This window comes from Notechis scutatus, chromosome 1 (genome assembly GCF_049901735.1).
Source record: "Notechis scutatus isolate UNSWTSFEM ecotype Mainland chromosome 1, rNotScu1.2, whole genome shotgun sequence".
NCBI classification, from domain to species: Eukaryota; Metazoa; Chordata; class Lepidosauria; order Squamata; family Elapidae; genus Notechis; species Notechis scutatus.
In genome coordinates this window covers 152,796,515-152,810,754 of record NC_142009.1, presented here as the reverse complement: position 1 = coordinate 152,810,754, position 14,240 = coordinate 152,796,515, and the positions used below count along the sequence as shown (strand labels likewise).

The window sequence follows — 14,240 nt, the reverse complement described above, 5'->3', positions numbered from 1 at the left end:
TTAATGTATAAACAGGTAGTCAAAAGAACAAATCTATTAAAACAGTTGTTCAAATTTTAATCAGTGTAATCTAAAACATAGTAATAAACAGTATTTAAAGTACTTACAAATTCAAAATAATGAAAATAATTCATTTAAAGAAAATTTGTTATACTGCAATAATTTTACTATAAGCATTAGGTAGTTTGGATTTAAAAGCATCTATAACAGTGAATAGGTCTTAATATGTTAAACTACAAGTGCATTTTCTAGAAAGGTAAAATCCACAGTTGATGAAAACTTTTTCACATCTTCTGACTTCTCATTAAATTTCTAAGTGTGTTCAAGGACACCCATGAAAGTTTTTTGTTGTTAGAAATCCTGTCAAATTTTGTTCAATTTTGTGACTATGAGTACCCTTACAGTCTGATCAAATGAGCTGCAAACACAGAGACCACGTTTGTCAGGACTCCAGTCTAGACTCGAAATTGGCTGGGTTGATAATGTCACATTCTGTAAAAGGCTAACTGAACCCGCTACTCCCATTTCTGTTCCTTCTGAATCCTTCTTAGAGCGCTGTGCAGGATACTCACTAAAGTAGGGAAAATAAAATGAACAAAACCACTTTATGAATATGTACAATGCAAATTGTTTTATTCTACCTTCCTACATCTTCTCCAAAAGTGACATTGCATTTTATCTTCTGAATCACTTTCTGACATGTGTTAGATCAAAAGAAAGAGCTGTGCTCAAAGAAAAGGCCTAGAGTAGATCTCTCAGTGGTAACTTGCATCTCACAAAGCTCTGCCTGCTTTTTCTTGTTTTGATTTGGGGGGAGAATTGGCACCATATTACCTTGTACTATTTTTACTCTCTGATGAGTTTATGTAATTTTAATCAATGTTTTGTTTTTTAACGTGCTGCTGTTAGAAACTCTTTATTCCAACTGCTGCTTTTTTGTTTTGCCTTTTAATTACTTGTGTACTTTTACGATTTTATTCTATTGTAAATCTGTAAATATATAGTACTTGCAATGTAATGTTGTACGCCTGTACTTCTGTAAGAGGTACAACATTTGCATCACTCAAAAACATAACTTTGATGGAAAGTAAAATACTTACTACTTCCAGAGATGAAGGTTTCCAGCTCCTCCACTTGTCACAAAGACATCTCTGTTCTGTGGTAAGTGCCGAACTTGCCACATAGTGGATTTGTGAGCCTGCCAACAAAATTATGTAATAAAATGAGAGAGAAAATAAAGAGGTTTATTTTGTAATTTTCTATAACTGACTGAAAGCAAGATGCAAGAAAATCAGTAAAGTGAGTGATTAGAAATACCCAAAAAGTTATGTTCATGCCCCAGATTTAATGTGCAATAAAGAATGAGCACACATTCATCTAATCACTAAGCAGCACAAGCCCTTGAGTTCGGAAGTTGTTGTAATTCTGACAGTCACATGCCTGTAACTCTATAAAGCGTAAGAGATTTTCCCTTACATTTTCTGCTTGTTACAGAGAAGATGGAAGTTGGGGGAGTTTCATTTCATGCTTGGTGAAAGAAGACAGACTTTTTATACTGCCTAAGTTGTTTAATAAAAAAAAAGAAGTGAGACAGTTATGGAGAGGCAGCCAGAGCATGCAAAGAAGGGCTGATTTCCTGCCTGGGCAAACTCTGAAAAAAATAGAAGCATCAAAAGTCTCTCTTCCAATTCACAAAGTCCAGGGTGAATAAGAAAGCATTTTTCTCTCTACAGTTCTTCTGGAAATACTAGACAACTTAGGATTCATCACAAGCACAATTATTCCTTTTTAGCAATTTAGTTCAATATGTAAATGCATATTTGACTCTTCTTGGTGGCTCATTCAGTTGTAGCACTCCATCTGGGAGATATTCATCTTATTCAATGTACATTTTCCACAGAGAAGGCTAGATACAAATACAAACATAATCTCCTTTTTCTGGATTAGATGTGCATCTTGAGATAAATTGTTCTCCACATCTCAAAGGGCTTTTAACCTTTTAGCTAAATGAATAATATTCCAATCCATTCTGAATTTAGCTTTGCAGGAGAGAAATGTTTCAAGGATTAGGGCATGAGTGCTTTTGAACTACCCTCTACCTCCATCCCCTCCTTCAATGGTATGTGGCAACAGAACATCTCCGAGTATAAATTAGCAACCTCTTTTTAAACAAAACAATTTACCTTCTCTGAAACAGAAGCAAAACCTTTAGTTGGATGCTGAGTTCTCATATCAAAAACATGAAATTTTCCTTCAAGCGATGTAGCTACCAATTTGTTCATATTTATATCTTTCCTGTCAAATTCAACACTGCAGACCTAGAAATTTAAAGTAAGCAACCAATAAATTACAACTGAATAACACACTGCAAGAAAGAACTATGATGCAGTTTATTTAGAAGCACATTTTATCAAGGTTGCATAATCTAGACAGAGGATAGCTAGCTGGATCCTTTTCTAGTTCTCTGCTTAGCCCTAATGGAATCAAGAATTATGCAACAAGATTTCACAAAATTTTTGCACTTCAACAATATTTCTGAATTTCCCATTTAATAGTATCACTGAAACTACAATTTGTTTTTATTTTCATGTTTATTTTAAAGAGTATTTGGTCTGGCATAACACTCCATTATAGATTGACCATACTGATAATCTAATCGTCAGATAAAACAAACTGATTAACTTACAAAAAGAAATTCTAAAATGGTACCTATCCCCACAGAACTTTGAAGACTTGTGAAGAAAAAAAAAGTCTAACCCCATTCTTAATGTTGGTCTCCCATCGTAATGTCATATTCCTAAGGTCAAACAACTTGATGTCCCCATTGTCATAGCCAGCACATACAACCCGTTCTTCTTGATTATATGCATTGCCTAATTAAAATAAGATGAGATTATTCAGATAAAGAATCAACAATAACCAAAACATTATTCTAACAATCCTGTATTTGTACACCAATTTTAAGGAAATATACTGTATTTCTAGTAAAACAATTTTGTAATGAGATAAGACAAATCATTTCATTTCAGAAAACATAGAATTAAAGCAAAAGAAGTAGCGATTGCAGAATTTATATGTTATTTTAAACAAGACATTAATGCACATATTTTTGCCTCTGAATAACAAGATTTGGAATATTTAAGCTGGCTGTTTGATATAAAATTGGCTGTTTGATATAAAATTGGCTGTTTGATACCGGAGAGGATTAACGGTAATAGGTTGATGCCTAATTTCTGGAGGAATAATTTTACAGGTTGCATTTCAAACAAAATTTTCAACTTTCCCTAATAATTTCTATCTGCTTTCTGTGTCAGAGCATCTGAAAAAAGGAATATTGTGATATTCAATAATACCGTGGGTGATTTGAAAATTATTCTGAAGAAATGCTTTGGACCATGCACAAACAGTTTATTTCAATATAGCACAAATTCTGCATACAAATGTCTGCATTTCAACACTGCTCAACAGAGTTTTCAAGTTTTGAAGCCTGAAAACAGGCTGTTTTAATGAATATTAGAGAAATATTACATTCTAAAAACTTTTTCCATTTTTTTTTTTTTTAAAGTGCAAACAGCCATTCAGAGAACAAAGTAATGGAAAGCAAGATAAATTCCATGATCAATTTCTATATGGCATGAACAGGTTAGAAACTCAGACCTACCAAAGGCAACTGTCCAACAGTCTCTTGTACTCTCTCCTTGTGCTGGCTCCATATTGGCAACTGGAAAATCTTTTTGTCTTGGGTCCCAGACTTTCACTGTCCCTGCAACCATCAAATGAATTTGTATTTATTCTTCTACGTGACACTTTCAGTTTGCTTTTAAGAAAACATTATGCATATATACGCAGTTATCTGTAGGTGTGTAAAGTATGAGTTTAGTTCAGCCCCGGTGACTTCACAAATAAATCCATGTAATTTTCTTGGTAACAGTACAAAAGCAGATTACCATTTTGCTTTCTACAACTTCTATGCCAAGTTTATGCAAGTGAAAAATGTTTATGGAATGTCAAGCATGAACTGAAATGATCAGCAAATTTAATCTGCTTAGCTAGAGTTGTAAGATTGTTCACTTTCAATCCTTCAGAATTTGCTGGATTAAAAATAAATCTGTAGCTTCTTATCATTGATATTCCATAAAATATTTGCCTGTTTAATAAATGTGATAATAGTGATAATTCAATTTCAAGAAAAAAAAACCTTTATAAAGTAAGGTCATACTATTAAAATTCTCTAAAATACAAGTATTCTTGATTTACAACCATTTGTTCAATGATTGACATTACAACAGTGATGAAAAAAGTGACTTATGAATAGTCCTCAAACTTACAACTATTGCAATGTTCCCACAGTTCCTTGATCAAAATTTGGCCGCTTGGCAACTGGCATCTATTTACAACAGTTGCAGAATCCCAGGGTCATGTGATCATCAATTACAACTTTCTCAGGTGCTTTCAACAAGCAAACTCAATGAAGGAAACTAGATTCATTTAACAATCATGTGATTGACCACAGGGGGAAAAAAATATCATAAAATATTTAACAACCACTGTTGTTATGGAAGTTCTGGTCCCAGAACTGTTTCTGTTATGGAAGCTCTGTGATTGTACATCAAAGACTACTTACAGATCTAAATCAGACTAACTTGGCTGTGGCTGGGAATAGTGAGAAATTAGTCCATCGTATCTATTATGTTCACAGTTTGAGAAAGCTGACCAAATTAACTTGCTTGCTCTAATGTTTGGATGCAATCCAGATCTATTATGTCATAGTTTCAATGAAATGTGAACTGTTCAGAAAAACTTGTCTTTTCTTTAAACTATATGCAACTAATTGATTCATTAGCTGACATGTGAAAACGTATTAATATCTTAACAGGAGGCATGAGCATTGAACCTCAGTGATCTTCTGATTATAGCAATACCTAGATTGATTTATTTCAAAGCTATGTATCATTTTACAAAACATGAGATATACCTACACATTAGATTTTTACAAAATATGAAAAAATAAACTAAGGTTCAAAAGATTCTTCAAAATAGCATACACAATTCTGAATAAAGATTGTTGCTTTTGCCTCCCAAAAGGAGAGTTACTGCTGCTCCATCTAGGAAAAAAATATACAGCAGTTATCAAATTAATTTGCCGAAGCTGCAGGCATACAGCTAGACAGGCCAGGAACAAAAGATTACCTGTAATTTGGGGGAATTGCCAGGGAGATGATGGTCAACATAGGAACACAGATTCTCATTCTTGTCTTCTTTTTACATGTTCTCTCCCATCCATTTTTATTTATTAGATTTATATTCCACCTTTACTCCAAGAACTCAAGATTGTTTGTCTTTCTTCCTTTTATAATTATGTATCTTGTTCTTCCTCTACTGAGAGGGTCAATCTCCTTCTAGCAGCTCTGAAGCTATTATACAGGAAAAGCTATACCAATGCTCTTGAAGTCAGAATCAACCCATCCACCAATCGCAGGCCAGAGAAGAGCTGGGGGCAGCTCATGCCAAATGAGCCAGGACAATGGCCTACTCCCCAAGGTATGGATAGTTAATACAGTAGCATAAGTGCCTGGGTTATAAACCATGTGTTTTTAACTCTGTTAAACCTTTGTAATGGGGATTAGGCAGAATATAGAAGTGAAGGGGTATTTTTTATCTCATGCTGTTTTTTTTAAAACAATGAGATGCCTCTTAAAATCTGTATTTTTTACTTTCTCACCATCAACATCATGGAAAATCTTAATTCTGAAACAGGTATTTAAATACCTTAGGATTTCTTATACCTTAATACCTATTATTAAATACCTAATTAAAAGCACTGGATATTTTAAGCATTCAATTATATGCAACTTATTTCTGAGTTCATAAAATGGACTTACATATACTACTTTTGCAAATGAAGTCTTTTAGGAATAGAAATAATTGTGTGGCAGTTTATTAGTAGGACTTCTATAACATCTAATGTGTCATAGCTTGAGTCATATATAATAATCACTTCTTAAATGGGCGGTGAATTCCATACAGTACATGTTATCTTAAAAACAAATTCTATTATGTTCACAGGAATTGTTCACTGAAGATTATATTGTTCAGCCAATGAATTGTATCATTTCCATGAGAAATCATAATATTTGACACTGAATGCAAACCAAATATATTATTCATTGAAACACATCTGAATGCAGATTTCCAGAACAAGATTTGATAGACTTGATAGTCTGATGGGGAAAAAAACCATAAGAAACTCATCAATATATATTTTCCATTCAATTTAAAACTAAGGTGATCTTAAATTTAAAATCAAAATTAATTCATAATATTGCAGATTTTTACAGATTTAAATTATCTGTATTCTAGTCTAACCTACTTCCCTTGTTCTCCCCTTTGAGGGCATTGCAAGAGGACTAACTTACCATCACGACTTCCTGTCACAATTTCTGGGGCTCCTTCACCAATTCCCAGACCACCAACTCCATCAATGCTATTTATGATTTCCTTATGCCCCTTCACAGAATATACTGGTATTTCTGGAGCTTCCAAATTCCTAAACAGCAGAAATGGAACTGTTAGTTTGTGTTTGTTCATAAACATCTCCTTCATCTAGAATTCATCTCTTGATGACTACATGGATACCAGAGTTTTCTTGATGCCAATATAGGAGTTTGTATCATTTTTTTTGAAAGTTTTACAATTTCCTAATTTGACCTATTGCCCATGACACTTCCTGGTAGTCCATAAAATCTACTTAATACCCAATAAAAGATCAGAATCTTATGTTTATATTTCTCAGTAAATTTACTTAAGAGATGTAACATTCAATACTCAAAATATAATTAGTATAGCTATGCATTAGAAAATAATTCTGGAGAAATGTTTCTGTCTTCCTGAGGTCACAGCACATCTCTATTATTCATTAAAATAGTCTGGGTTTTTTTTTTTTTCAGAATTTCATAAGCTCAGAGAAAAGATGCAGTTCCTTTAAGGAAAGTTTATTAAGGTTAATATCATTCTTGAAGTAACCACATTTTTAAGAATCATATAGAAACTTTCAAAAAGACAGATTGCTTTTACTGAATATCAGAGAAACATGTTTGCAAAAGATTCAACGTGCTTCTGAACTATTTTTAATGCGTAAGTCTAAAAACTAGGCTCATCTATTCATACTTGGCACACCAGTATATCAAATTGATACCTAGTGCCTACTTTATAAATTTTCTAATGAGAACCAATGGCAAAATAGTTACAATATACTCATTTGTCCTTTACTACATAGAAAACTGAATACTAACACGAAGCTTTTTCTTCTTTAAAACATGACAGAAGTCAAAAGAAAACATTTATTTTTATTTTATTTATTTATTTATTTTGTCAAACGCTTACAATATAATAGAAATAAGAATAAACATAAGTGTTGTGGTTCGCTGGTAGCATGTGCGAATGGCTGAGGTCTCCGAGACGAAGACTTGGATGAGGGGCCTACAGGTGATGCAGGAATGGGGCCAGGACTATCAGAGAGTGGAGTGCTGCCTTCAGAGCTTGTGGAGGCTGGCAGCAGTGATGCAGAGGACCCTGAGGAGCTTGTGCCCAGTGTGCATGCGCGCAGGACTGCTCGAAGGAAAGAGCAGCTGCAGCAGCACAGGCGACTTGGGAATAAGGCTGCAAGGTGATGGCCCCTCCCTTAAGGGATAAAAGCCAGCCCTCAGAGGTGGGATTCTTTGCAGGAAGCGAAGAAATTCTTGTACTTCAAGTCTTGTGGAAGTTCGGACTATCCTGGTTTGTGTTTGGAGACTTTTGGTTTTGATTATTTCCTTGCAATTTAATCTTGTGCTCTTGGCAGCCTTGCACAACCTTGCAAGACTTGTTCTTATCTGGGACAGTTAGGTGTTGTTGTTTTGAAAATTTGTGTTTTCACACAAAAAAAACCATAATACAAATAAAACATCTTTTTTTGAAAATAGCATGGTCCTGGCTTATCACTTCTTCATACAGACACAAACTCAATTTCATGCTCAGTTTTGTGTTCTATTCCATATCTTATTACTGTTTTACATTTTCTACATAGTTTTTCCCCTCTTTTAATTTTCTCAACTTTATTTTGATTATCTCATCTCAGTTCAAATCATTATATTTATACTTTTGTCTGTCCTGTTTCAATTTCATATTATCTTTTCTCATTAAACAAATTTTCCCCTGTAGTTACTAATTGGAGTATGACACCTTTATATCTTTTAATTACATCCATTCAACTCTTATTTAAGCTTCAATGTATACCTTTAAGATTACAACATTCAATATAATACATAACTTCCAATCAAATTCTGCTTGGTACATTCTTAAAATACACACTATATTCTTTAAAAAAGATTATATATATATATATTATAATCATATATATATATATTATAATCTTAACATCTTTAACATTTCTTTTCAATTAAATATCATACTTCCTTGGGAACACTTATAAACTTTCCATAATTAATTCTTTTTTCCCCCCATATTTCTCTTCACTTATATTTTATAAATCATTAATAATTAAAATGTTCCCATCCTTTCCTAATTTAATTCTCTCATTCACTTTATTTCATTTATTTATTAACAAACATTCCACTAGATTACGATATTTTATCCATCATTTTAATCATATTTTCTAAAATTATTTCTATTTGTAATATAACAATACTATCTTATGTACCTTTGCAGAATCCTTTTACAATTAAGTTTTCACCCATTATCTCTAAACAGGCTTATACTTTCAATTCTTATACCTTTTCCCTGTTTCTCTATATCTTGTTTCTGTCCTTTATAACTTATTTTCCTTTCCTTCTTCCCCCTCTTCTCCCTCCCCTTTTTACCCGCTTGTCTCTCTATTTCTAATTGTCTCTTCTGTAATCCCCTCTTCTGTTGCTTTCTAATATTATACTTATTTTTCAAACTGTTCTTTTTCTTTTTGGTTGTTTTTTCAAATCTTAAACTTTTCATTCTCTTTCCCCCCTTTCCTTTTTTCCCCCCACATAAAATTACTTGATCATTAAAGATGGCTCCTTCCTTGTGGGACAATTAGTTTTTAATAGCATTTTACTATGAATGAACGGAATTCACAGAGAAGCATTAAAAAGGTTTTGCTTTTATCTCTGTTTGGTGTGTTTGCTTTGAACGAGGCTTGGGTCAGAACAATAAGTTTAAATACATGAAATAGAAACTAATAATTGGGGACAATAGGACAGGGACGGTAGGCACGATTGTGCGCTTATGTACGTCCCTTACAGACCTCTTAGGAATGGAGTGAGGTCAATAGAAGTTAGTTTGAGGGTAAAGGAGTGGGGGTTTGAGCATGTGACAGTAGAATCAGGTAGTGAGTTCCAGACATTGACCACTCTGTAGCTGAAATCGTATTTCCTCCAATCAAGTTTGGAGTGGTTTATGTTTAGTTGATATCTGTTGTGTGCTCTTGTGTGTATTAATAACCTCATGATGTAAAATGGAAAGATACAAAATTATAATTTAGTTACAATGTGAAGTTTTAAAAAAATGTTTTTACATTTATTATAGATCTTCACATAGGATCATAATGGAGCTTGCTCATTACAATCACGTTACAAATAATAAATTGCCCATAACAATCACATATTCTAAATATCATAAATCAGTTCGGTCATGTCACCAACCCAATTTTACAACCATTTTTGCAGTGGTCAATAAGCAAACACGGCGGACATAAAAGGAACACTACAGTATTAACTGAACACTTGTCATGAAGCAAAGTCAGTTTACTATGGTTTGGAAGTTTACCATGGAAGTTACTTCTGGTTTTTAGCAAAACCATTGTAAAATGCATTTACCGTATTTGTATGTGATCCCGGATAATGGGCAAATGGGCAAATGCAGCCATGCTGTGGAGCACTCAAAGTATAGACATATGATGGGGAGAAGCAAGAGGCAGCTGTCAAAACTTCAGAACTTGGTCATAATTCCCTTTTGCAGGTAGGTTGCAATTTTGAATTATTGCTAAGTGATCAATCATAAATCAGGACTACCTGTACTGCATCACAGACTGGTCTAAAAATTTACCTGAGCTTTGAAACATATTTTATAATTGAGGCTGGAAGATTCAGAAAAAGAAAACCATAAAAGATAATACTATTAATTCAGTCTTCTTCAAAGTAAATGTTTTATTGCTGTCTAAAAACCTAACACTTCTACATTAAGAATATTTAAGACAGTGAACAATACTGATTTTACAGTGACTCTTAAGTTGTCCAATAAAAGATAAGGCCCTATCTTTAAAATTTGCAAAAAAAACATTTCTTACCATATATTTAAATTTCCACCAAAATCTCCGGTAGCTAAGTATCTTTGTTGCAAAGAAGCAGCCCCAAAGGTTGCACATTTAATAGGTCGTGATTTTTCAATCTGGAAGTAGAGATAAATGTTTACATTGAATGATTGTTATTTTCAATTTATGTCTTGTTCTACCTGTTAGATCATATTAGAATCAAACACTGACTAAACATATTTTTTTCCATTAAGGTTCAAATGAATGAACAGGTTTGACTTTCATACTTAGATTTTAGGATATAAAGATTGCAATTCTATACATACTTTTTGGGGGAGGATTCCAAATAAGTCAAAGAAACCTATCATTGCAGAGGCATAAAGATTAGCACTCCCATGCACTTTCTCCTTTATTTTCTGTTTGTAGAATGTATCTACAAATTATTAGCCTAGTTCTTTCTAGATGCATAATCTAAATAGACATGAAACAGAAAAATTAGAAGCTGCCATCCAAGTTCCATAATTAAAAAAAACAGGGTACATTTCACATTTAATTTCTTGAGAAACAAAGTATGTACTGCTTGCTTTTATAGATTACTAAATCTCTTTAATTTGTAAATTTGTAAAGAAAAGGTGTAAACCACACCAAAAGTCATTTCTTAATTGCAATTCGTATCTCAAGCTTCTAAGTCTTCAACTTACAATCATTCATTTAGTGACCATTCAAAGATATGCCACTGAAAAAAGTAACTTAGGACTGTTGCGGCATCCCTAAGGTCATGTGATGAAAATTTGGACACTTGGCAACTGGTATGTATTTATGATGGGTTGCAATGTACCAGAGTCATGTGATCATTTTGCAACTTTGCCAAAATCAATGGGAAAGCCAGATTCATTTAACAACCATGTTACTAACTTAACAACTGCAATGGTTCACTTAACAATTGTGGCAAGAAAGATTGTAAAATGTGGCAAATCTCACTTAACAACTGTCTTGCTTAGGAATGGAAATTTTGGGCTTATGCGAGTCCTACCTGCACACCCCTTACAAATCATACATGTATTTAAATTATGTAAATTTATACACAGAAAGATAGCATTAAATTCTGAATGACTAACATTCACATTTGCCAGAACAATAACATCCAATTTCTTTACAGAAAATCAAGTTAAGATGCTATATTTTTCTATAACTTTTGAGCCAAGATGAACTTTCTGTAAAAACATGCAATTTATTCTCTGTTTATATTGCCACTTCATATGGGCAACTTCATATATTTCTTTTTTTCCCAAATTTACATTTATTATGTTCTTGTAGATGATTTAATAAAAAAGTCCACAAAAAATAAATATAGATCCCTGTCCCCACATTTCTTATAAGGTATATTCTAATATACTGTGCTTTCCCACATACTTTTCTTCACAGCCAGTATATTTTGCATGCACTTCAGTTGCAAACAGAACATTAAAATATTACTATAATTGATTTAGCCCATCCAGCTAGTTTGGGGAAAGGATACAGTATGTAGATCTTCTAAAGAATGCTACATTTCAAAGTAGATATGCCCCATTTCAACTCACTGCCAACAATTCACCAATACCATTCATGGTGATCCTTTCATATTAAAAAAAACTCTTATAGATTAAATATGCTTCTTTTTGGAAAGTAACACTAAAACTAAAATCTAATTTCATTGTTCCCGAAGTAGAAAAAATGAACTGTTTGCCCCTTGTGAGGATTTAATTATTGTATTTTGTAGTCTACAAAGTCAATCTGTGCTATAGAAAAGGATTTTATTTCTCCTTAAAGCTTTTTAAGACCAATAGGTAGTGCATTTCTTGCACTGCTATGGCTACAGTAATTAACTGCACTGTGTTTAGTAGAGTGTTATGTATACAAGAACAGTTAATGCCTATTTCCATGGTGAGCACTGTGGCATTCTTTATTACTCATTTCTTAACATGTGTGACTCTTGAATATAGTGCTTTGCCAAATACTGGGTGTTGACATAGCTAAGAGGTATAAATGCCAATACTGACAGTCCTTGTGGACCTATGGCCACAATTGACCCCAAGATGTATGTTGCTAAGCAAGACAGTTGTTAAGTGAATTTTGCTGCATTTTCCCATCTTTCTTGCCACGGTTGTTAAGTGAAACTGTTGTTCAATCCACCTGTTAAATTAGTAACATAGTTGTTAAATGAATCTGGATCCCCCCTTGAATTTGATTGTCAGAAGGTTGCAAAAGGGGATCACATTACATGACATCACATGCAACTGTCATAAATATGAACCAGCTGCCAAGCATACAAATTTTGATCACATGACTATGAGGATACTGCAATGATAATAAGCATGAAAACTGCCGTAAGTCACTTTTTCAATGCCATTATAACTTTGAACAGTCACTAAATGAATGCTTTTACATCGAAAACTACCTATATATATTTCTTCACTATTTATTTTAAGGAACTGTTGTATGTATTCTGTTAATTGGAATTCAGCCTTCCAGTATTAAAAGGTTAATACTGAAATGATCAATAGTCTTAAGCCATTTTCCTGTTCCTCCTTGTGCATGTATTGGCATCATGCCTTTGACTCTACAAACGCTCCACTGCAATTAAATGCCACTGCAATTAAATGCCAGCGGAGGCAAACTCCAGGCATCTTACTTGTAAGAAAATGAATGTTAAATGCACCCAACATAGGGCAATCTTTACTAAGTACACAAAGAGTGATAGCCAATTCCTGCTGTTACTTCTTGATAAATTTATGTAATTCACACAAGACCTCAATCTTGAGATACCTCATTTGGTAAATGGTAAAAGGACTCATTAAAGGACTCTGTATCAGTATCAGACACATACAGAAAAATAGACAGACAGACACATTTAGATACAATTCAAGAGACAATAAAACAGGAAACAAAAAGACCATAATGCATTCTCTCCACTAACCCACTTCTAGATAGCAGGGATCAACACTAGGCAAACCATAAAGCAAAACAAACAAACAAACCCTAATCAGGGAACTATCAAAGAGAAAACCACATCCCACCAACTATAACAGGGCATGAAGAGGGAACAAACCCTACACTCAATAGCACTGATGGTGTTACCTAGTTAAGTAATGAAACGCCTGCGTGCAAACAATCAAGCCCAGAGAGCACAAAGAATTGGTAGTTCAACCCTGACCTATACATATTTTCTTCTATTGGAATTAATATATCAGCCCTCGATCTCAGGCGGGGGAAAAAAAACTAAGGGAATCTACGGTTGAGCTTCCACTTAAGCCCAGGAAAGTATCCTGAGGCCCGGGCAAGGGAGCAAAACTAACTAACACCGTGGGTGGCAACTGTATGGTGCTTGGGAGTGAGGCTGGTATTCATGGGCTGCTCCTGTGGGAAAACCGGGGCTGCAGCCCGGTGCGTTGTTCTCTTCCTTACTTCACGGAGGAGGACGAGGCGGCCGCCTTGCAGCTCGTAGAGCTGAATGACGCCGGTGCCGCGCGGGAAATTGCCCAAGCAAAGGAGGCGAGCGCTGCAGGGCACCCATTTGCAATCGAAGACGGTGTAATTCAAGCTGTGTTGTGTATGGGCGATGATCTGAGGCTTCTCCAACAAGCCTCCCGCAGACATGACGGCAAGAACCCGCCCCTGAGCCCAACGGCACCCGACGGGGCCAGAATCTTCGCCACCACTTCCACCCCCCCTCCACCGCCCCCGGCTTCAGAGTCTCTGCGCATGCGTAAGCGGCGGAAGGGCCACACATCCGGGACACTAGATCATAGAGATTCCGAGGGTTGTGATCCATGCTCCTTTCTTGCGCAGCACCACCTTTCCACCTGAAACTCCCTGGCAAGGGCGCGGGAGGAGCAAGGTTAGGTCTCCGGTTTTTGTCCCGTTCCTCCACCCCACCTCTCTTTCTCCATTATAGGGCGGGAAAAGAGAGCGCGACCTCCGA

At 34.8% G+C, this 14,240-nt stretch overlaps 1 protein-coding gene across 1 annotated transcript; it reads right to left on the bottom strand.

Moving 5' to 3' along the window:
- Positions 1–42: 42 nt before the first annotated feature.
- On the bottom strand, positions 43–13,995 carry DNAAF10 (dynein axonemal assembly factor 10). The gene is made up of 8 exons (XM_026668465.2): positions 13,724–13,995; positions 10,316–10,416; positions 6,417–6,547; positions 3,662–3,763; positions 2,758–2,873; positions 2,184–2,318; positions 1,101–1,198; positions 43–571 (listed from the first exon to the last, which is right to left on the bottom strand). The coding sequence occupies exons 1-8, from the start codon at positions 13,913–13,915 to the stop codon at positions 364–366; spliced, it is 1,083 nt and encodes a 360-aa protein (XP_026524250.1). The 5' UTR covers positions 13,916–13,995; the 3' UTR covers positions 43–363.
- Positions 13,996–14,240: the final 245 nt, after the last annotated feature.